The 23,369-nt window shown below is 47.7% G+C and overlaps 2 protein-coding genes across 2 annotated transcripts in view; one reads left to right on the top strand and one right to left on the bottom strand.

The window, feature by feature from the left end:
• The window catches only part of LOC134102697 (regulator of nonsense transcripts 1-like), a 21,490-nt gene extending 4,097 nt beyond the window's left edge, over window positions 1–17,393 (top strand). Inside the window, exons 7-24 of the mRNA XM_062556889.1 lie at window positions 74–161; window positions 435–533; window positions 1,471–1,579; window positions 1,671–1,830; window positions 2,608–2,726; window positions 3,926–4,090; window positions 5,573–5,687; window positions 7,702–7,845; window positions 9,045–9,258; window positions 9,437–9,554; window positions 9,872–10,028; window positions 10,410–10,552; window positions 10,761–10,935; window positions 11,892–11,973; window positions 12,292–12,453; window positions 13,583–13,806; window positions 14,539–14,661; window positions 15,112–17,393. Of these exons, the coding sequence (XP_062412873.1) occupies window positions 74–161; window positions 435–533; window positions 1,471–1,579; window positions 1,671–1,830; window positions 2,608–2,726; window positions 3,926–4,090; window positions 5,573–5,687; window positions 7,702–7,845; window positions 9,045–9,258; window positions 9,437–9,554; window positions 9,872–10,028; window positions 10,410–10,552; window positions 10,761–10,935; window positions 11,892–11,973; window positions 12,292–12,453; window positions 13,583–13,806; window positions 14,539–14,658 (2,394 nt within the window). The 3' untranslated portion in view covers window positions 14,659–14,661; window positions 15,112–17,393. The remainder of the gene's footprint in view (window positions 1–73; window positions 162–434; window positions 534–1,470; window positions 1,580–1,670; window positions 1,831–2,607; window positions 2,727–3,925; window positions 4,091–5,572; window positions 5,688–7,701; window positions 7,846–9,044; window positions 9,259–9,436; window positions 9,555–9,871; window positions 10,029–10,409; window positions 10,553–10,760; window positions 10,936–11,891; window positions 11,974–12,291; window positions 12,454–13,582; window positions 13,807–14,538; window positions 14,662–15,111) is intronic.
• On the bottom strand, window positions 17,087–23,369 carry ddx49 (DEAD (Asp-Glu-Ala-Asp) box polypeptide 49). The gene is made up of 13 exons (XM_062556890.1): window positions 23,111–23,369; window positions 22,833–22,956; window positions 22,284–22,369; window positions 22,002–22,123; window positions 21,291–21,478; window positions 20,230–20,370; window positions 20,053–20,128; window positions 19,891–19,967; window positions 18,952–19,049; window positions 18,784–18,858; window positions 18,091–18,179; window positions 17,889–17,960; window positions 17,087–17,650 (listed from the first exon to the last, which is right to left on the bottom strand). Exons 1-13 carry the CDS (start codon window positions 23,223–23,225, stop codon window positions 17,489–17,491), a joined length of 1,425 nt encoding a protein of 474 aa, XP_062412874.1. The 5' UTR covers window positions 23,226–23,369; the 3' UTR covers window positions 17,087–17,488.

Below are 23,369 nucleotides of genomic sequence, written 5' to 3'. Positions count from 1 at the left end.
CTGGCACCTAGCAAAGAAGAATGCATCATTCACTCACTCTGCACTGACTGACAACTTTATTACTTCTCCACAGACCCAAGACAATATAACTGTCAGGTGGGACCTGGGACTGAATAAAAAGCGGATTGCTTATTTCTCATTACCCAAGACGGACTCAGGTGGTAATTCATCCAGCTTTATTGCCTGCTCTCCTGTGGTTGTGCTGCTCTCATTACCTCGACTCCTGCATCGCACGCATGCCAATCATGCTGCATCTTTTATTATTTATTTAGTTTAACTTTCATTTGTCTGTGTGTCTGTTCAGCGTAAGTCATTCGTTTAGGAGTGCATGTCCGTGGTTCACATCCATTATTGTTATTTGGGAGTAAAATTGTCTTTTTGTTTGTTTGTTTGTTTGTCCCTCCTGTTTACTACTTGTGTTTGTTTATGATTAGATATGCGGCTGATGCAGGGGGATGAGATCTGTCTCCGCTATAAAGGTGATCTGGCTCCGCTGTGGAAAGGCATCGGACACGTCATCAAAGTGCCAGACAGTATCCTTTCAGTTCATGTGGGGTCACCGCAAAGACGGCATATGTGAGGGAATATGCCAAGAATACGAGCTGTAGCGCTATAGGCTGAGGGCTATGCTACGAGGCAACGGTACTGGCTTACCCAGCTGTAGCGCTATAGGCTGAGGGCTATGCTACGAGGCAACGGTACTGGCTTACCCAGCTGTAGCGCTATAGGCTGAGGGCTATGCTACGAAGCAACGGTACTGGCTTACCCAGCTGTAGCGCTACAGGCTGAGGGCTATCTTACCCAGCTGTAGCGCTATAGGCTGAGGGCTATGCTACGAAGCAACGGTACTGGCTTACCCAGGTAGCTTCAGGAGTTCTCGTTGATCTCAGAACAATGTCTCACTTCAGGCGCAACGGGTAAAGTAAGTTGTAGTAAAATGCAGTAAAGTAAATTGTAGTTAAGTGTTCTGTGTCCTCAGGTGTTGCATATACTGCTTGTAGTATACTCCTCAGGTGTTGCATACTGCTTGTAGTATACTCCTCAGGTGTTGCATACTGCTTGTAGTATATTCCTCAGGTGTTGCATACTGCTTGTAGTATACTCCTCAGGTGTTGCATACTACTTGTAGTATATTCCTCAGGTGTTGCATACTGCTTGTAGTATACTCCTCAGGTGTTGCATACTACTTGTAGTATATTCCTCAGGTGTTGCATACTGCTTGTAGTATACTCCTCAGGTGTTGCATACTACTTGTAGTATATTCCTCAGGTGTTGCATACTGCTTGTAGTATACTCCTCAGGTGTTGCATACTACTTGTAGTATATTCCTCAGGTGTTGCATACTGCTTGTAGTATACTCCTCAGGTGTTGCATACTACTTGTAGTATACTCGTCAGGTGTTTGAACTGTTGGTGTTGGATTTGGGGGCGGGGTCTAGCCAAAGTCACAGTCCTTGACCGCGTTGCTCAGATTATGGAGATGAGATTGCGATTGAATTGCGAAGCAGCGTTGGAGCACCCATTGAAGTCACGCACAACTTCCAGGTCGATTTTGTGTGGAAGTCCACCTCCTTTGATCGGTGAGTAACATATTTAATGTGCATTTTGAAAGACGCTTTTTATATGCTTGTGGATGTTTCTAACAGTTTGTTGTGCTTTGTGTATGGACAGAATGCAGAGTGCCCTAAAGACCTTTGCTGTGGACGAGACCTCCGTGTCCGGCTACATCTACCACAAGCTCCTGGGCCACGAGGTGGAGGACGTCATCATCAAATGCCAGCTGCCCAAGCGCTTCACTGCCCAGGGCCTCCCCGACCTGAACCACTCTCAGGTGCCCCCTCCCTCCCCCCCCCCCCCCCCTCCCTCTCTTCAGCCCTAGCGCAGCAGGAAAGCATGCTGGTGCTGGAGCATGTCTGTTGCTTCAGATGTAGAATAAGAAAAAAGTTATACAACAGTTAGGTCCAGTCAAAATATTTACTAATTTCTGATTGGACGAGAGACATTCCATGAGTCATCCCAATCAGCGATATGTCAGGAGTTGGCCTCCGGACTCGTGCCTCTGGCCATCGCCATGGCGATATTAGCTGCCAATGTCACTCTCCCTCATGCCATAGTGCTTAGATATATCCCTCTGGGTTTGGTCCAGGTTCACTTAGGCCGCGTTAAGACTGCCAGCCAAAATCCAATTTTTAGCCCATCCAGATAGGAGCCGGATGGCGCTTTTGAAGTCACAAATCACATGAAATCCGATTTTTGCAAAACGGATCGAAACCACCTCCGAGAGGTAGTTTGATATCGCATTTGGACAGATGTGTGTCAGTCTGAACAGCTCCCAACACTCAGATCAGTTTTCACTGTCCGTGACGTGACTTTACGCGACGCCAGACCAGACCCAATGCACCAGACCGCCCACCTATTTAGAGTTGAGGAGCTATGTTACGGCTATATCTTTTGACCATGATATATTAAAATTTGACTAAACAATACTCCGTTCTAAACAGTGTGCTTAGTTATATCCCTGTGTGGTGTTTTCTCCAGGTGTGCTTAGTTGTATCCCTGTGTGTTCTCTCCAGGTGTGCTTAGTTGTATCCCTGTGTGTTCTCTCCAGGTGTATGCGGTGAAGACGGTCCTCCAGCGTCCTCTAAGCCTCATTCAGGGGCCACCTGGGACGGGCAAAACGGTCACCTCGGCCACCATAGTGTATCACCTGGCCAGGCAGGGCAATGGGTGAGTAAGGATGTCCGTGCGTCGGCTCTCCTGCTGTGGGCTTCACTGGCAGCCCGTCAGTCCCCACTGAATGAATAAATGATTAAACCTCAAACCACACGCTAGCAGCGTTTGTGCCAAACTTTGGTGTATTTTATCACAACATGGGGTTCCTGATACCGTTATTGATTTTTGTACTGAGATTAGAAATCCGTACAAGCTGAGCTGGTTCCAAATCTTTTTCTGAGGAAATTTAAACAGTCCCCAAACACCCATTAATCATCGACCTGAGTCTTTTATATTGACAGTGGCACAATATAACCTTGACCTTAACGGCCCTTAGGTTAACAAACGCCGCTCCATGGTGTGGCCAAAGGGAGCGGTAGAGCCGTGCCCATTCCACTGAAGGGCCTTAAGAGCGCAGCCCCAACCGGGCGTGTGTCTGTTTGGTGACTCATACAGGAATAAGCCTTTCTCCTTTTACCTGTCCTGCAGAGCACACCTTAAAACCCCCACCCCAGATTGGAATTTTACATTTGTGTGTGTTGAGGAGAACAGAGAAAAAAACTAATATGAGTGTGCCCTCTGTCTCTAGTGGTGATCTGTTGGTTAAACTTTTGAAACTTTTGTTTTGTGCTGGTGACTTTGGGTTGCTGTAAAAAGCCCCACACAATTTCACCTTTTATATCTGTCTAAATGATTATTTTCAAGTAAGTTGGATTTGGTAGATGCTGTCGGACACTTTTAACTGATATTTTATTCAAATAAAGTAGAACATATTTAAACAGGCGGCCCCAAGTTATAGCATCTTGACCCTGCAGTAAATATTGGAGTGAAATGTCTACAGCTGTTCTGATGTATGTTCCCCTTGGGGATCAATAAAGTATCTATCTATCTATCTATCTATCTATCTCTGTACAGCTGTTCTGATGAGTGTCTGCAGTAAATATGAGTGAAATGTCTATATATGGCTGTTCTGGTGTGTGTGTGTGTGTGTGTGTGTGTGTGTGTGTGTGTGTGTGTGTGTGTGTGTGTGTGTGTGTGTGTGTGTGTGTGTGTGTGTGTGTGTGTGTGTGTGTGTGTGTGTGTGTGTGTGTGTGTGTGTGTGTGTGTGTGTGTGTGTGTGTGTGTGTGTGTGTGTGTGTGTGTGTGTGTGTGTGTGTGTGTGTGTGTGTGTGTGTGTGTGTGTGTGTGTGTGTGTGTGTGTGTGTGTGTGTCAGGCCGGTGCTGGTGTGTGCTCCCAGTAACATTGCGGTGGACCAGCTGACGGAGAAGATCCACCAGACGGGCCTGAAGGTGGTGCGTCTGTGCGCTAAGAGCAGGGAGGCCATCGACTCGCCCGTCTCCTTCCTGGCCCTGCACAACCAGATCCGCAACATGGACAGGTCAGTCCCACGCCCTCGCGTGCAGCTCATTCAGCCTGGGCAGGAATGGGACACCAGTGGTGCATTCAGATTCGCAAACGTTTGCTAACAGTTTCCGTTAGCCTTGAGTTTTCGGCGAATGTTGCAAACAATCGCAACTGGACGTGAGTTTTACGAAGGCAACAATACAACGGAATTTTAACACCAAATCGTTCAGAGTGCGTAAGTGAAAATGTCACGTTGTCCTGGCAACATGATTTCCAGTTCTAAACAAACAAACTGCAAATGGCATTTTCTATTGCCTCACTGTTTCTTTCAAAATGAAAATATATCAATTTCAAGCGGTGAAAATCACTATCATGTCGAGGCGTTTATGTATTCTTCTGGTGTATTAAAAGGAGAAGTTCACGCTAGCATGAAAAACAAAGTTTATAATGTAACGGCAAGCTGGGCTAATCTATGATTGCAAGTTAGCTAATGTCAACCGATGTCAACTTGTAAATTAATTTTCGCAAAAACTTTCCTTTTTCTGTAAAACAATCATAGCATAGGATTTCCTGTTGTGAATTTGGTTTGTTTAGAACAGAAGTCTGTTGCTATGGAAAGGTAACATCACACTTACGCACTCTATTGAACTGTTCAAAGAAAACATGTGAAAAACATTTGAACACACCTCTAGGTCACATGTACAGCAGCCAAAGTAGAAACGTGTCCCTCATGTAAGTTTCTCAATGGTGCTGTTCTGATGACCTCCCATTGACCCCTCTCCTGGTTGACCCCGTGTAAACAGACCTGAGCTCTGGCTGGGGTTGCTCACTGTGTATACAGCGTGTCATTTCTCTCTGATGGAACTTCTCTCTCAGTTTCCCCTGAAATTGCTGATTTTGCAGTGAGGTGGTGTTTTAATGGCATGAGTGCATTTACGTGTGTGAGTGTTGAGTCTGCTGTAAGGTGTGTGAGTAAGTTTGTCATGTGTGAGTAAGTCTGTGGTATGTGAGTAAGTTTGCCATGTGTGAGTAAAGGGGGGCACTACACACATAAAGATAATCGGGCTGATTTTGCCCCGATCACCCCCCCCCCCCCCCCCCCCCTTCCAACCAGACCGAAAACGACCGATTAAGCTAAGCTCTACTTAGATTCTCTTGTAGTGTGTGGTGTGTTAATTCTCCCGACAATTGCCTCGGAAAACGTTCGGTGCCGATAATCGTAAATTGTAAACATGTTTAATATTTGCGACTGAAAATCCTGTAGTGTGTGGGGTGTTCCGTGGGCAGCCGAGCACGATTTTTTATCTTCATGTGTGGGTTTAAAAAAAACGGTTGAGATTTATAAAAATCTTTATATGCGTTACCCCCCCTTTTTGTGGTGTGTCAGTAAGTTTGTGCTGTGTGAGTAAGTTTGTGCTGTGTGAGTAAGTTTGTGCTGTGTAACTCCTAGGTGTGTGATTAAGTGTGTCGAGTGAGTAACTTTATCACGTGTGTGTGTGTGTGTGTCCTGCTGTAGCATGCCCGAGCTGCAGAAGCTGCAGCAGCTGAAGGACGAGACAGGCGAGCTGTCATCCGCGGACGAGAAGCGCTATCGCGCGCTGAAGCGCACCGCCGAGAGAGAGCTGCTCATGGTGAGTCCTCCTGCTCCCCTCTCCTGTAAGAGAGAGAGAGAGCTGTTCATGATGGGTCCTGTAAGAGAGAAAGAGAGAGAGAGAGAGAGAGAGCTGTTCATGATGGGTCCTGTAAGAGAGAGGGAGAGAGAGAGAGAGAGAGCTGCTCATGGTGAGTCCTGGAGCTCCGGAGGGTGCTCTGGCCTCTGATGAGACGCCGTTAGAAAGGTCTTCAGTAAAACTTTAACGTGTGGTGATGCTGAAGAAGCTTGATCTGGTTCTAGTTCAGTAGTGTACACTGCTCAAAAAAATAAAGGGAACAGTGGTTCATAGGAGTATAGCATCAAGTCAGTCACAATTGTGGGATATTGATCTGGACAGTTATGTAACAGAGGTGGTTGTGAATCAGGTTGACCCGCTTTGATGTCAACGAAATTTACTGCAGGTGTACTAGAGGGCCAACTGTGAGACGACCCCCAAAAACGGAATGTTTTTACAGGTGGTGGCAACTGGTAATTTTTCCATCTTCATCCTTCTTGACTGATTTTTCACTAGTTTTGCATTTGGATAGGGTCAGTGTTACTACTGGTAGCATAAGCCAGTATCTGGAGCCTACAGAGGTTGCACAGGGTAATCCAACTCCTCCAGAATGGCACACCAATACTTGTCATTGCCAAAAAGATTGCTGTGTCTCCCATTGCAGTCTCAAGAGCATGGAAGAGATTTCAGGAGACAGGCAGTTGCTCTAGGAGAGCAGGGCAGAGTGGTAGAAGGTTGTTAACCCAATAGCAGGACCAGTATCTGCTCCTTTGTGCAAGGAGGAACAGTAGGAGTTTTGCTAGAGCCCTACAGAATGACCTCCAGCAGGCCGCTGGTGTGAATGTCTCAGACCACATTGTCAGAAACGGACTTTATGAGGTTGACCTGAGGGCCCGATAGCCTCTAGAGGGACCTGTGTTCACTGCCCTGTTCTGTGCATCCCTCCAAGGGTATGCCTCCCCAGACCATTACTGACCCACCACCAAACCGGTCATGCTGAATGATGCTGAATGATGTTGCAGGCAGCATAACGTTCTCCACGACACCTCCAGACCCTTCAATGTCTGTCACATGTGCTCAGGGTGAACCTGCTCTCATCTGTGAAAAGTACAGGGCGCTAGTGTTAGACCTGCCAATATTGCATTCTATGGCAAATGTCAATTGAGCTCCACAGTGCTGGGCAGGGAGCACAGGTCCCTCTAGAGGCCATCGGGCCCTCAGACCACCTCCATGAAGTCTGTTTCTGGCAGTGTGGCCAGAGACATTCACACCAGTGACCTGCTAGAGGTCATTCTGTAAGGCTCTAGTAGGGCTTCTACTGTTCCTCCTTGCACAAAGGAGCAGATACTGGTCCTGCTACTGGGTTAAGGATCTTCAACCACTCTGCCCTGCTCTCCTAGAGCAATTGCCTGTCTCCTGGAATCTCTTCCATGCTCTTGAGACTGCAGGGGGAGACACAGCAGTCATTTTGGCAATGGAACGTATTAGTGTGCCAATCTGAAGGAGTTGGACTACCCTGTGCAACCTCTGTAGGCTCCAGATACTGGCTTATGCTACCAGTGGTAACACTGACCTTATCCAAATGCAAAACTAGTGCCAAATCAGTCAAGAAGGATGAAGATGGGAAAATTACCATGTGCCACCACCTGTAAAAACATTCCTGTTTTGGGGGTCGTCTCACAGTTGGCCCTCTAGTACACCTGTAGAACATTTTGTTGACATCAAAGCAGGTCAACCTGATTCACAAACCACCTCTGTTACATAACTGACCAAATTTTATCTCACAAGTGTGACTGACTTGATGCTATACTCCTATAAACCAGTGTTCCCTTTATTTTTTTGAGCAGTGTATATCTGCCGTCTCAAATACGGTGTACTATTGTATGTATGTGTGTATTGATGGATTGAGTGCATTGTGTGTGTGTGTGTACTACTCCACCGTAAGATATGTGGTGATGTGTTTTCTGAGCGCATGTGTGTCCCTGGTCTCCTCCAGAACGCCGACGTGATCTGCGGCACGTGTGTGGGCGCGGGCGACCCGCGGCTGGCCAAGATGCAGTTCCGCTCCATCCTCATCGACGAGAGCACGCAGGCCACCGAGCCCGAGTGCATGGTGCCCGTGGTGCTCGGCGCCAAGCAGGTACGTCCGCCACCGCGCCACCTGGAGTCCCACGCCACGGCAGCATGAGTTAGCACAGGGCATAGCCAAGCAGGTACGTCCGCCGCGCCACCTCGAGTCCCACGCCAGGCCAGCATGAGTTAGCACAGGGCATAGCCAAGCAGGTACGTCCGCCGCGCCACCTCGAGTCCCACGCCAGGCCACGCCAGGCCATGCCACGCCAGGGCGTTATGGCCGCTCACTCAAACAGCATGAGTTTAGCACAGGGCATAGCTTGTGTACTAGACTAGCTCTACCGCTCACTAAAACAGTACGGGTTTAGCACAGGGCATAGCCTGTGTGGCATCGCCTGTGTACCAGACTAGAGTACCGCTCACTAAAACAGTACGGGTTTAGCACAGGGCATAGCCTGTGTACTAGACTAGCGTACCGCTCACTAAAACAGTACGGGTTTAGCACAGGGCATCGCCTGTGTACCAGACTAGAGTACCGCTCACTAAAACAGTACGGGTTTAGCACAGGGCATAGCCTGTGTACCGGACTAGCATACCGCTCACTAAAACAGTACGGGTTTAGCACAGGGCATCGCCTGTGTACCAGACTAGAGTATAATGAGATGCTTATATGACCTCTCTGTATGTCAAAAGTTTTTGAGGAACTTAAGAGTTCCTGATCTGTAGAGAAATGGGAACTACCCTGCAACCCCTAAATGCTGTTCCTGGCAATGGAATGAAGCGTGACCTGGGACTAGTGGTTTGGACACACAAGCCTACAAGTGTTGTCATCTTGGGCAGATTAAGAGGGAACCTAGAGCTGTAGCCTTGAACTAAAATGGGCTCTCCTTCCTCAATGTGTAAATGTGGGACTCCACGCACCATGCAGTTGAATCTGCAACATCAGCTGCTTCACAGCTGTAAGTCTGCAGACATTACAACCAAATAAAGTGACCGGAGCGCACTGATTACAACTGCCGTCTTTACTTGGTGCAAACAGAAGGAGCACGCTGATTAAAATAGCAGTCTTTACTAGTATAAACAGAAATGGACTAGCATTTCAACACTTCTGTATCTTTGTCAGAGTCCAGATGTCTGACAGATGTCTGATGTTAGAAAGTAACAGACAAAAGGCCCTGCTGTTAAGACGTGGCTATTTTCATTTACCTAATGTTGTACCAGAGCACGTGTCCATCTAACTGTGTTCCCTCCCTCCCGCTCCATCAGCTGATCCTGGTGGGCGACCACTGCCAGCTGGGCCCGGTGGTGATGTGCAAGAAGGCGGCGAAGGCGGGGCTGTCCCAGTCGCTGTTTGAGCGGCTGGTGGTGCTGGGCATCCGGCCCATCCGCCTGCAGGTGCAGTACCGCATGCACCCCGCCCTCAGCGCCTTCCCCTCCAACATCTTCTACGAGGGCTCGCTGCAGAACGGCGTCACCGCAGGTGCGTAGCGCTCCGCTCCCACTCCCAGCTTCCTGTCCCTGGCACATCACACAGCTGAGATGAACCCACGCAAGCACGACAGAAAGAGTGTTTATTTGTAGTGGTGTTTTTTTTGTGTGGTATGAATAAACGTGCTGGTAATTGTGCCGTCTCTCACCCTGTTGTTTACGTGTTGCAGGTGACCGCATCAAGAAAGGCTTCGACTTCCAGTGGCCTCAGCCGGACAAGCCCATGTTCTTCTACGTGACCCAGGGCCAAGAGGAGATCGCCAGCTCCGGGACCTCCTACCTGAACAGGTGTGCACCTGCAGAGAGCAACACTTTTCATTCATACTTTGCAGTCATGTGACCACTGGTGGGCAACAAAACACAACTCTGGCTGGCGTGTCTCCTCGGTGGTTAGTGCATCCAACTGCACAACTCTCGTATTGTAAAACTGGCGACGTCCTGGCAAGATCCTTGATTAGTTTACTGGGTTTTGCTTCATTGCTGGAGAATGATGTCCTTGCCCGCCGGCCAGTAGTTGTGACGTCGTGTGCAAAGTATGGATTGGAGTGTGAGTCCTGGTGAGTAGAGAGCAGTAACTCAACGCTCAACATGTTCTGCCCCCACAGGACCGAGGCGTCCAACGTGGAGAAGATCACCACGCGACTCCTGAAGGCCGGCGCCAAGCCCGATCAGATCGGCGTCATCACGCCCTACGAGGGTCAGAGGTCGTACCTGGTGCAGTACATGCAGTTCAGCGGCTCCCTCCACACCAAACTCTACCAGGTGCGTCCGTCCGTCCTTATTGATGCGCGTTTCCTGAGCAGTGCTAGTAGAGTTCTTCTGTCCTTATTGATGCGCGTTTCCTGAGCAGTGCTAGTAGAGTTCTTCTGTCCTTACTGATGTGCATTTCCTGAGCAGTGCTAGTAGAGTTCTTCTGTCCTTATTGATGCGCGTTTCCTGAGCAGTGCTAGTAGAGTTCTTCTGTCCTTATTGATGCTTGTTTCCTGAGCAGCGCTAGTAGAGTTCTTCTGTCCTTATTGATGCTTGTTTCCTGAGCAGCGCTAGTAGAGTTCTTCTGTCCTTATTGATGCTTGTTTCCTGAGCAGCGCTAGTAGAGTTCTTCTGTCCCCCTCTGAGTGACCACTCTTGTGTGTGGTGCCGCAGGAGGTGGAGATCGCTAGTGTGGACGCCTTCCAGGGCCGCGAGAAGGACTTCATCATTCTGTCCTGCGTGCGAGCTAACGAGCACCAGGGCATCGGCTTCCTGAACGACCCCCGTCGTCTGAACGTGGCTCTCACCAGAGCAAGGTCAGTACCCTGATGTGTTTGCCATGCCAGATGTCCATGAACCCTGCGCTGCGGTTTAGTTCATCTCTACAGATAATCCAAAAGTGAGAGGTTAACTCTCTGCTGAAGGTGTTGTGTGATGCTTCCTGTGATTGGTTGATTGGGTGAAATTAAGCCTGAAATATATACTGTATGTTTGTTTGACCCTGATGTGTGTGTGTGTGTGTAGGTATGGCGTGATCATCGTGGGCAACCCCAAGGCTCTGTCCAAGCAGCCGCTGTGGAACCACCTGCTGAACTACTACAAGGAGCAGAAGGTGCTGGTGGAGGGGCCGCTCAACAACCTGCGCGAGAGCCTCATGCAGTTCAGCAAGCCCCGCAAGCTGGTCAACACCATCAACCCTGTGAGTGCACCGCCGTCAATGCATCACTCTAGTCCACCAGGCAGGACCAGATCAGATCACTGTAGTCCACCAGGCAGGACCAGATCAGATCACTCTCTAGTCCACCAGGCAGGACCTAAACAGATCACTAGTCCACCAGGCAGGACCAGATCAGATCACTCTAGTCCACCAGGCAGGACCAGATCAGATCACTCTAGTCCACCAGGCAGGACCTCAACAGATCACTGTAGTCCACCAGGCAGGACCAGATCAGATCACTCTAGTCCACCAGACAGGACCAGATCAGATCACTCTAGTCCACCAGGCAGGACCTCAACAGATCACTGTAGTCCACCAGGCAGGACCAGATCAGATCACTCTAGTCCACCAGGCAGGACCAGATCAGATCACTCTAGTCCACCAGGCAGGACCTCAACAGATCACTGTAGTCCACCAGGCAGGACCAGATCAGATCACTGTAGTCCACCAGGCAGGACCAGATCAGATCACTCTAGTCCACCAGGCAGGACCTCAACAGATCACTGTAGTCCACCAGGCAGGACCAGATCAGATCACTGTAGTCCACCAGGCAGGACCAGATCAGATCACTCTAGTCCACCAGGCAGGACCTCAACAGATCACTGTAGTCCACCAGACAGGACCAGATCAGATCACTCTAGTCCACCAGACAGGACCAGATCAGATCACTCTAGTCCACCAGGCAGGACCAGATCAGATCACTCTAGTCTACCAGGCAGGACCAGATCAGATCACTCTAGTAGTCCTTATACCAGAGATCTGTGATTACTCCAACCCAGCACTCTCTGCTTATTCTGACTCTACAGTGCACCCTGTTTATAGTTATATAGAGTAGATTTCTGTAAACGCTCCATAAAACCACCATATATTGCAGGAATGCAATGCATATTCTGAGATTGCAGTGATCTAATTGTTGTCGTGTGTGTGTGTGTGGTCAGGGAGCGCGCTTCATGACCACGGCCATGTACGACGCCAGAGAGGCCATGATCCCAGGCTCTGTGTATGATCGCAGCAACACAGGTGAGTTCCATCTCTTACTCCTCTCAGAACACACACCACACCTCACAGTTCCGTCTCTTACTCCTCTCAGAACACACACACCTCACCTCACAGTTCCGTCTCTTACTCTCGATCACTCTACATTTTCACCAGATTCATATTTACTAGTGAATCAAATGGGAGGACAAAACAATTGTTTCATCAATTTATTAATAATTATTGCTATTAAAAATGCACTGTTGTAAGCGGTGATTTTAGGCTTAGTCGTACTCCTCTAGCTCAATCTCTGTCCATCTCCTGACAGTGTGAGTGAACATGTCGTGTTTACTGTGTTTGCAGGTCGTCCATCCAACATGTACTTCCAGACCCATGATCAGATTGGCATGATTGGCGCCGGCCCCAACCACGTGGCAGCCATGAACATCCCCATCCCCTTCAACCTGATGATGCCACCCATGCCCCCTCCAGCCTACCTGGGCCAGGCCAACGGGCCCGCTCCTGGTAATACCCAGCTCACTACACACACACACACACACACACACACACCCATGCCCCCGCCAGCCTACCTGGGCCAGGCCAACGGCCCCGCTCCTGGTAATGCCCAGCTCACTACACACACACACACACACACACACACACACACACACACACACCCATGCCCCCATGCCCCCGCCAGCCTACCTGGGCCAGGCCAACGGGCCCGCTCCTGGTAATACCCAGCTCACCACACACACACACACACACACACACACACACACACACACACACACACACACACACACACACACACACCCATGCCCCCATGCCCCCGCCAGCCTACCTGGGCCAGGCCAACGGGCCCGCTCCTGGTAATACCCAGCTCACTACACACACACACACATACACACACATACACACACGCGCGCGCCCCCCCGCCAGCCTACCTGGGCCAGGCTCCTGCTCCCGCTCTTGGTAACACACACACACACACACCAGCCGGTCAGTCGTAATGCTGGACTGTAGAATCCGTTAAAGAAGTACAGTGTAAAGATGACGAAGATGTTTGCAGGACTTCACAGTGAAGCGTTAATGCCCTTGTAAAACATAACGTTTTATTTTCATTAAATTAACATTTAATTTTTCGTAACAGTTTGCATCAACAGCTGAGCTGTCTATGTAGGATGTGGACTAGTGCACTACTGAGCGTGTAGGATGTGGACTAGTGCACTACTGAGCGTGTAGGATGTGGACTAGTGCACTACTGAGCGTGTAGGATGTGGACTAGTGCACTACTGAGTGTGTAGGATGTGGACTAGTGCACTATTGAGCGTGTAGGATGTGGACTAGTGCACTACTGAGCGTGTAGGATGTGGACTAGTGCACTACTGAGCGTGTAGGATGTGGACTAGTGCACTACTGAGCGTGTACAGTAGGATGTGGACTAGTGCACTACTGAGCGTGTACAGTAGGATGTGGACTAGTGCACTACTGAGCGTGTAGGATGTGGACTAGTGCACTACTGAGCGTGTAGGATGTGGACTAGTGCGCTACTGAGCGTGTAGGATGTGGACTAGTGCACTACTGATCTCATCATAAACATGTTGGGAAGCTGGAGAGTAAAACTGTTGCGTTTGCTCGTGTGTTCCTCCAGGCCGCGGAGGGCTGAATAAAGGGGGCCGAGGCGGGCGTGGCGGGCGCCAGAAGACGCGTGGCGGTGCCCCCCACGGCGGGCCGGGCAACATGGGCAACAGCCAGGCCAGCCAGGACGTGGCCTCCCAGCCCTTCTCCCAGGGGCCCCTGACCCAGGGCTACATCTCCATGAGCCAGCCCTCACAGATGAGCCAGCCCGGCCTCTCCCAGCCAGAGCTCTCACAGGTAACTCACCTGCCCAAACTCAACACACTAACCTGAACTCTCACAGGTAACTCACCTGCCCAAACTCACACAGGCAACACACCTGTCCAAACTCACACAGGTAACACACCTGCCCACACTCACACAGGTAACTCACCTGCCCAAACTCACACAGGTAACACGCCTGCCCAAACTCACACAGGTAACACACCTTCCCAAACTCACACAGGTAACTCACCTGCCCAAACTCACACAGGTAACACACCTTCCCAAACTCACACAGGTAACACACCTGCCCAAACTCACACAGGTAGTAACACAGCTGCCCAAACTCAACACACCTGCCCAAACTCTCACAGGTAAACCACCTGCCTGATCTCAACACACCTGCCCAAACTCACACAGGTAGTAACACACCTGCCCAAACTCACACAGGTAGTAACACCGGTAGTAACACACCTGCCCAAACTCAACACACCTGCCCAAACTCACACAGGTAAACCACCTGCCTGATCTCAACACACCTGCCCAAAGTCGGTTGCTGTTACCCACAGACATTTACAGTACAAACCAAGCAACATTCGGTCCAGCTAGTCCTGTGGTGACCAAAACATTAATCCTGTGTGAGATGTATGATCATTCAAGCACATGACAGGAATGTGACACATCCTAAAATCTCTGCTTTACTTGCAAATAATGAAAGTAAGTAGTCTTGCACCTCTAACATCTCTGCTGTGTTGATGTGCCTTCCAGGACAGTTACTTGGGGGATGAATTCAAGTCCCAGATCGACGTGGCGCTGTCTCAGGACTCGACATACCAGGGAGAACGTGCATACCAACATGGTGGAGTTACTGGACTGTCACAGTATTAAAATGTGAGTGTGTTGGGTGACGTTAAAGGGACAGTGGGCTAGGTAACGTTAAAGGGACAGTGGGCTGGGTGACGTTAAAGGGACAGTGGGCTGGGTGACGTTAAAGGGACAGTGGGCTGGGTAACGTTAAAGGGACAGTGGGCTGGGTGACGTTAAAGGGACAGTGGGCTGGGTAACATTAAAGGGACAGTGGGCTGGGTGACGTTAAAGGCACAGTGGGCTGGGTGACGTTAAAGGCACAGTGGGCTGGGTGACGTTAAATTTTAGCCTTCATTCAGTAGGGCCCTGTTAACAAAGTGAATGAACTTAACCAACTTGGACACCTTTATATGATTAAGACCGTGTTGCTCTCCTGTAAGCTAGCAGCTGAATGTGTGTCAGTGAGAGCAGCCAGTGATGGTTATGGGATGCGTGTTCCATCCCCATGGTAACGTCTTTCCCGTTGTTCCTCAGGGTGGTGACTGGATGAGCTCGAGGCGTAAGCTGAGCTTGGTCCAACTGCATTTTATTCTGGGGAAACACTAAATAAACAGAACATGGAGACCTGATTTCCTCTGCCACGACGGGAGCACCACTCTGATGGCAACAGGAACGGAACGGAGAGCAACCAATCACAGGAAGGAGGAGGAGCACCAACCGGAGAGGAGGAGAGCGAGAGAAGGGGAACAAACAGGACTGCGGAATGGCTGCCAGCCTGCGGAGGGAGAGAAAGAGAGAGAGAAAAAGAGAGAGAGAGCGAGAGAGGAGCTGACGCTCGGTCTGTCCCGCGCCAACGTGTCCTCTCTCATGAGTGCACAACTCTCACCCCCCACACCCCACCCTACGCTGGGCCCCTCCCTGGAGGAGACGTCAGTGAGCTGGGGGGCCGGGGGGGGGGGCTCTCTGAGCGGAGGGAGGGAGAGAGTGAGCGAGGGAGCGGGAGGAGGGAGTACACCCCCCCTAGGGGTCCAGAGGCCGAGGGAGGCGCAGCTGCTGCACACTGACACAGTAAAGTTTGACCTTCATCTCCGAGCTGACTGGTTGTGAGACCTGCTTCATATTCTGACATGGGTGATCAGAGTCCTGTGAGAGAGAGAGAGGGGGAGAGAGAATTGGTAGATTTGAACTCGTACGCAGATCCGGGCTGATCCGATGGCCAGCGCAGTTTCCAAAACGAGCTGTAAAAAAAAAACACAAAAAAAAACCGAACATTTAACGGCGCAGTCTCTGCCCTGAGCTGTGGCCTCTGCGTCCTGCCCAGCGCTTCATTTTAACCAGCTTTTAGGCCTGAATGACCACTGACCACGGCTCAGTGAAAACGCAGATCTTTAGTGAGATGATTTTAAAGTAAAGGGTGAAATTTGTTCCAGGCCTAACCCTAGGTATGGACCACGACAAGTTCACTGTCCCAAATTTGGATTCTTCCCATTCTAAACCTGCAGGGAGAACGCATCCCGAAACCACATTCAACGACATGACATAAGTTGCTTCTGTATTTGGTGTGCTTTTGAAAACATGTCCAAGTTGTTTATCAATTCACTGTGATTGCGGTATTCATCACCAATTTACCATTTGTTTTTTCTGGAGTCTTCAAACTGCATTGCTTAGATATGTGACCAAAATGCCACTCGGACTGTGATCGTATTAATGCTAGATGAAATGCGAAGTTATAGGACTTGCTGTGTTTTTGTTCTTCATACCACTTTTTCATTTAATGGCAATTTATTTTCCAGTGGTGCTATATAAAGTCTAAATGTACCACCATTATCGTTTTAGATCATCAAATCCAGTTGTATGCGTAGTTAGAACGTGATTATAGTCAGCTCTCTGAGGCCTTCTGTCTTCAAGGGCTGCTTGGAAATTAGATCAAGGCCTACTGAAATGGTTTAAAAAAATATTGCTTTTACTATCTTTCCCAAGATTTACTAAAGTCTTAGTTGATCATTTGGTTTTCCTTTCCGGGTCTTCTGTTGTAATTTCCAAAGACCCAGAGAAACATTTTGAAACCAGCAGATGTATGACAACGTAACTGGATAATGAAATGACAAAGACTTCCGCAACCCTTTGCTGTGCTTATCTTTCCCCTGTACCCTTATGAAGGGAGATCCACGACTCTGTTCTCATGTCTGGCAGACATCTCCCTTCACTCCTGAGGACTAACTCCCATCAGATTTGTTTCAGTAAGCTATATAATGAAGTGTATATACTCCACAGTAAACTAGCACCACCGAGGGAGTGGAGGAGGGAACAATTGCTTTGAGTCCGATATCTTTAAAAACATTTCATTTAATGACAATCATGCCGATAGAATTTATTTTTCGGTGATGAGATTAAATCTATGTGTGGGAAACCAATACTAGATATGATGGCAATTCCTATCTCAGTATCGGCACAATAAACAATGATGAAGAATGAAGCCAAGAACCAAATACAAGCCATAACACAAACGCCAAGATTGCAAACATTTGATATTTTATTATTTCTGTCCGATCTTCCCAGAAACTGAAATCCCTCTTCCTGATCTTCTCTGCTAGCTGTCCACGTCCACTGCTCTGGTCTCCCAGGAGACGACAGTAGTTTAGTTGGCCAATCCCTGCAGCCCGTGGGCCCATAGGGACAGAGGGTGCTGTACACCTCATGTGCGATGTTTTCATGTTGGCTTTGAAGGCTGTTTTCACCCGCTGACATTGTAATCACATTCCTGTGTGGTTGATTTTATTTGATTTTTCCCAATAAAGCTTTAGCGCTCATATCCACTCAAACGTGTAAGTCACATTTCTGAATCAATCTTGGGGGGGCGGGAGGGGGAGCCAGTACAAAACACATGTTAAGAGCTGCTTGTCATCTGTGGTTATGTTGCCTCTTTTTTCGTTTTACCGCTCTGTGCTTTCTTCTGAGTCGATTTGCCTTGCTGCTTCTTCTCAATTGTTTTCTGAATTTTGTCCTTGAATTTCTTCTTCTGTTTCTTGATCTTCATGAGTTCAGCTTGCCGCTTCATCTCCACCTCTGGGTTCTGGAAATGTCGTCAAAACAAAACAACTAGTAAGGTCCCACTGTTGACCAGTCCTTCACATTACATCCAATGACTGTATATCTGTATACATATATATAACGTATATAACTGTAAGGCCACTTTTGCATATGTGTCACAAGACATCACTTGCTTGACATTTTCAGACTTTCTTTGGGCACACTGTTAGACCTTCTGAAACCAACGGCAGATATCATGCCGTCTATTACAAGCAACTTGCCTTGCCCTCCAGGATCATCTGCTTGCGTTTATTAATCTCCTTTTTCTCATCGAAGTCCGATGACTCCAGTTTCTGTAAGAGTGAGTGGCACAGTTAATCACACAAACACAGAACAACTCATTACTAACCCCCGTCTGCTGTGAAGAGATGCTATACATCCCATAATGACCCCCGACCTGCTGTTATGAGCGGCAATACGTACGATTTCACACTTGCGCTTGGTCACGTTGACTTGAGTTAGAATCTTCAGAACCTCCTTCTCTTCCACGGCATGGGCCTTCAGCTTGGTCTCTGCAGCGCACATACAGCCATTTATACACTCACTTTATGTGTGTGTGTGTGTGTTAAACATTTATTTCACAATAATGCAGACCTAGTATAGTGCAGATCATTCAATACAAGCTGCCGATAGGTCTTTGAAGCCTTAACCGGAATACACACAAAGATTTTATGAATCTAAAGATAAAAAATCTTTCTTGGCTGCCCTCAGAACACCACAGGATTTCCAGTCACAAATATTGAACATGTTTAATATTAACGATGATTGGCGCTGAACATTTTCCATCGTGTCATAAAGGCTATTGTCGGGAGAATTTTGACTCTTAACACACCACACACTACAAAAGAATCTTAAGATAATCGGCCGTTGTCTGTCTTTGGTCGGAAGGGGGGGAAATCGGGACAAAATCAGCCGATTATCTTTATGTGTGTACCCCCCCTTTAGGGAGTCTGAATCAACAATTTAGATTTAGACATAGAAATAGACTTGTGGCCGTGTCCCTGCATAACAACCCACAAATACCATTGCATTGCAAATACTGTGCTGATACCCATCAGCTATTAAAGACCAGAGTGATTGTGTGGACCTAAAGCCACGGTTTGAACTAAAACTTACTGATCTGTTCTTCGATGGCGTTTACCAGATGAATGTCGTACTGCGTCACCAGGGTGATTGCCTTGCCATTGCGTCCTGCGTGGAAACAAAGCGAACGTCACACTGGGCCAACAACACACCAATCTGCCTACGGTTGAGGAGAAGAACCCTGGTCCAAAGAGGCCGTACCTGCCCGGGCGGTTCTGCCCACTCGGTGGATGTAGGTCTTAGGCAGCCCTGGCGTGTTGTGGTTGATGACCACCTGGACAGTTGGAATATCCAAACCCCTGTGACAAGCAGAGACACATGAGTCTTTATGTCCTTTTAATACGGCACAGCTCAATACATCTGAACAGGTGATGTAGAACAGCTCAACACATCTGAACAGGTGGTGTAGAACAGCTCAATACATCTGAACAGGTGATGTAGAACAGCTCAAAACATCTGAACACATGATGTAGAACAGCTCAATACATCTGAACACATGATTAGATGTAGAACAGCTCAATACATCTGAACACATGATTAGATGTAGAACAGCTCAATACATCTGAACAGGTGATGTAGAACAGCTCAATACATCTGAACAGGTGGTGTAGAACAGCTCAATACATCTGAACAGGTGATGTAGAACAGCTCAATACATCTGAACAGGTGATGTAGAACAGCTCAATACATCTGAACAGGTGGTGTAGAACAGCTCAACACATCTGAACACATGATGTAGAACAGCTCAATACATCTGAACACATGATGTAGAACAGCTCAATACATCTGAACACAACACATGATGTAGAACAGCTCAATACATCTGAACAGGTGATGTAGAACAGCTCAAAACATCTGAACAGGTGGTGTAGAACAGCTCAATACATCTGAACACATGATGTAGAACAGCTCAATACATCTGAACACATGATGTAGAACAGCTCAATACATCTGAACACAACACATGATGTAGAACAGCTCAATACATCTGAACAGGTGATGTAGAACAGCTCAAAACATCTGAACAGGTGATGTAGAACAGCTCAATACATCTGAACACATGATGTAGAACCTCACGATCATCCTCTTCACCACCTTCCTCTTCTATCTGTACCTTAGTGCCGAGGGAAACATTCTTACCTGGCCGCCACATCAGTAGCAATGAGGATTTTGAAGACGTTGGACTTGAACTTTGCAAGGTTTGCAAATCGTTCTCTCTAAAAGCAGAATTGAGATGGGTGTTTAGTAAACTACTTTAAACCACCCAACTATGGTTAGATGTTGAATGTCTGCCTTCCTTACCTGCTTCATCATCGAGTGCAATGAGATGGTGGGGAATTTAAACTCGCGGAGCATCATTGTGAGTAACTGGCAATTTCTGTTTAACACAAAATAAACACAAAATAAACACCACTCATAATGTACGATGACGTCACTAAATGAAAACACCATTATCTGACAATAAAGAAAGATACGTACTTGCAGGTGTTGGTAAAAATCATGATGGACCATTCATCATGTTCGTCTTGGAACTTCTGGACGAGGTGCACCAGGTAGGCGTCCTTCACCTTCTCCGGTGTCAGGATGTACCTCTGCTCCAGCTCCTCCACCGTCCGCACCCTGACAAACAGCGCGTCAACGGGATTTAGCCAAATTGCCTCGGAAATGTTGAAATAACGCTGTAGCTTAAATGTAAAAATGCTTAAATGGTAATAGCTGAACTGTTTTACTAATGCTACAAATGTAGCTCTAGCTTAAATGTTAAATGCTATATGTTAATAGCTTAAATGTTACTCCATTGCTGTAAGTCTCTTTGGATAAATGCATCCACCAAATGAATAAATATAAATGAAATCTTACAACAATTTAGTAACTTCACTTTTCTATGGTGGTGCTTCTTTGTTTTCGTCATCCCAAAGGCCTCTCTAAAACTCAGAGATGTAGCTGAACCCCTGTGCTGTAGAGGCCTGAACCATCTGTACAAATGTAGCTGAACCAAAGATCCTTAATTACTGACAAGATAGAGCAACATAATGCATCTCTATGGAAGAAAAATTCGAACAGTTCCTGTCTGCTTAAAGAGGCGTGTCGCAAAGACGTCATAGTGGGATATCGATCTCTGTCAGATTGGCAAGCAGTTCAGTTCGAATGTTAACAGGTCTGCTTAAAGGGGGATTTAGCCCCCCTCCCCTTTGCGAAGACAGAACGCGGAAATGATCGAACGTTTGCGCCTCTCGCTCCGCTTTAACCCTCTCTGGCTGAACCCCTGTGGCGTCCAGTATGCCGGGCAGCAGCCTTACTCTGATTGGCTCTCCCAGTATGACGGGCAGCAGCCTTACTCTGATTGGCTCTCCCAGTATGACGGGCAGCAGCCTTACTCTGATTTGCTCTCCCAGTATGACGGGCAGCAGCCTTACTCTGATTGGCTCTCCCAGTATGACGGGCAGCAGCCTTACTCTGATTGGCTCTCCCAGTATGACGGGCAGCAGCCTTACTCTGATTTGCTCTCCCAGTATGACGGGCAGCACTAGCAGCCTTACTCTGATTTGCTCTCCCAGAAGAACGGCTTGTTCATGGCGATGCTCTTGAGCTCCTCCAGCGTGTCCGTGAGGGTGGCGCTGAAGAGCAGCGTCTGGCGTTTGGCGGGCACCGCGCCCAGGATCACCTCCAGGTCCTTGGTGAAGTCCGTGCAGCCCTGCTCCAGGAGACGGTCAGCCTCGTCCATGATCTTGGAGAACAGGCCACCATTTAAATTAATGCCACTCATAAGAGCATGTTTTTACAACAGGAGACAAGTACTGGTAATGTAGCCAGCTGGTTCGTCGGTGCAGTCTGTGCGTAGTGTAAAGCTCCCTCCTGACGACGTTAATAAGTGAAGCTAGACAGTATACGTATAGCTAGCAGTAGACGTATTCCTGTGTATTCCATGCACACAGTGCAGTTCTGTGGTTTGGGTGGGACAGTCCCACATTAATGTCAAATTCACAGCATCACACTATGCTACATCATCTAGAAACACAACACACTAAGTTAGCAAGCCTTTTATTGGCACCAAATGTGCAGTTTTGCTTTGTATAGGGATTGGGCATGGCTATGAGTGGTTGCAAGCCTTCAATGTTAATGTGCAACCAAATTCCAGCATCCGGACCATGTATCATGCCTAAGAAATTGAAGTAAATCAGAATACACCAGAATACACACACTAAGACCAGACAAGGGAGTAAAAAAAAAACATTTGTCTGAATACTCACCAAAAATTTAATCTTCCTCATGCTGAAGGTATTGGAGCTTCTAATGTGATCTGCGAGTCGTCCTGGAGTAGCGACGACAACGTGTGGCTTCTTTGACAAAGCCAAGCCCTGGGCCACCATGTCTAGGAACAGAATATTAGTGAAAGTGAATGCACAGTAATGCGACATCTGTGTTTTCTGAATGAATGAATGAGAAGGCAAAGATGAATATACGATTTTTATCTATTTTATTTATCCTTTGTTTTACCAGGTGATATCCCATTGAGATAATTAAAAGATTACCCATTCCTCCGACGATGATGGCGTCTCGTAAGCCTAAAGGTTTGCCCAGAGCTCTGAACTGCTCTGCAATCTGATATGCCAACTCCCTACACACCAACAAACAAGAAAAAACAAAGCCAAGAAAAATATTTAAAAAAATAAGTCATGCCATTCAAGTAGTTGCCAATGCCCTTGACAGGTACTGGTCTTCCTTTCACATGTTGTCAGCTTTTAAATCAGATACAATGTAAGATAACATAATTACATTCTGGAAGAAAACTGACACTTGACACTAAATATTATGCTACACACTGCAAAGTCACCATGAACACGTTGAGATAGATCTGGTGTGTAAACAATATCTTAATATGTCTGCTGAATTCAGCTGGACATATTTGAGGTTTCATGGTTCAATATTCTTTTTTTTTTTAAAGAGATGCAGTGGTAAAATAATCCGTGTGATAATATAATCTCTGGGTAATAGCAGTCAGCCTACTCGCCTCTGCTGTGGCTTCAATCAATATTCCTTTTCTCATGATGCTGCTGCCGCTCTCAACAGACCGCACTAACCTGGTGGGTGTGAGCACGAGACAGAAGATGCCATAGGGATCTTCAGACAACTTCTGAACCACCGGGAGGACAAATGCTGCTGTCTTTCCGCTGCCAGTTTTGGCACAGCCCATACAATCGCGACCTGAGGACCAACACATGATGACAAGTCTTCACATCTCACAAACTGGCAAAGGACACGGTCAAAATAACCATGGTAATGAGCAAATGAGAGCACAACTTCATAATCATGTCTTGCTTTAGCCTACAACCAACAGCGTCTTATCTTTATTACTTACCATCTAAAATTTCTGGTATGCAATTTTCCTGGACTGGAGTTGGTTTGCTGATGCCCATTTGTTTACATTGTTGAATCAGCCATTCCGATAAACCCAACGAGGAAAAATCCGCCATTTTCTCCCCGCAGTGGGTATACTGTTAAATGTACAGTTCTGTTCTTAAATGACACAAAGAACTGGCTAATTAGTTTATATAAATGAACATGTCTAAGTGTACAAGCCCCCGACTCCTAAATCACCCTCGTGGGCCTCTACTTCT

The sequence above is a fragment of the Sardina pilchardus genome, chromosome 15 (genome assembly GCF_963854185.1).
Source record: "Sardina pilchardus chromosome 15, fSarPil1.1, whole genome shotgun sequence".
Lineage (NCBI taxonomy): Eukaryota > Metazoa > Chordata > Actinopteri > Clupeiformes > Clupeidae > Sardina > Sardina pilchardus.
This window is presented reverse-complemented; position numbering and strand designations above follow the sequence as displayed.

Coding starts and splice junctions, on each gene's coding strand:
- ddx49 (XM_062556890.1), bottom strand. CDS start 23,225: ATGGCGGATTTTTCCTCGTTGGGTTTATCGGAATGGCTGATTCAACAA. Junction 22,957..23,110: donor CATACCAGAAATTTTAGATG/GTAAGTAATAAA, acceptor GTTGGTCCTCAG/GTCGCGATTGTATGGGCTGT. Junction 22,370..22,832: donor CTCGTGCTCACACCCACCAG/GTTAGTGCGGTC, acceptor GTTGGTGTGTAG/GGAGTTGGCATATCAGATTG.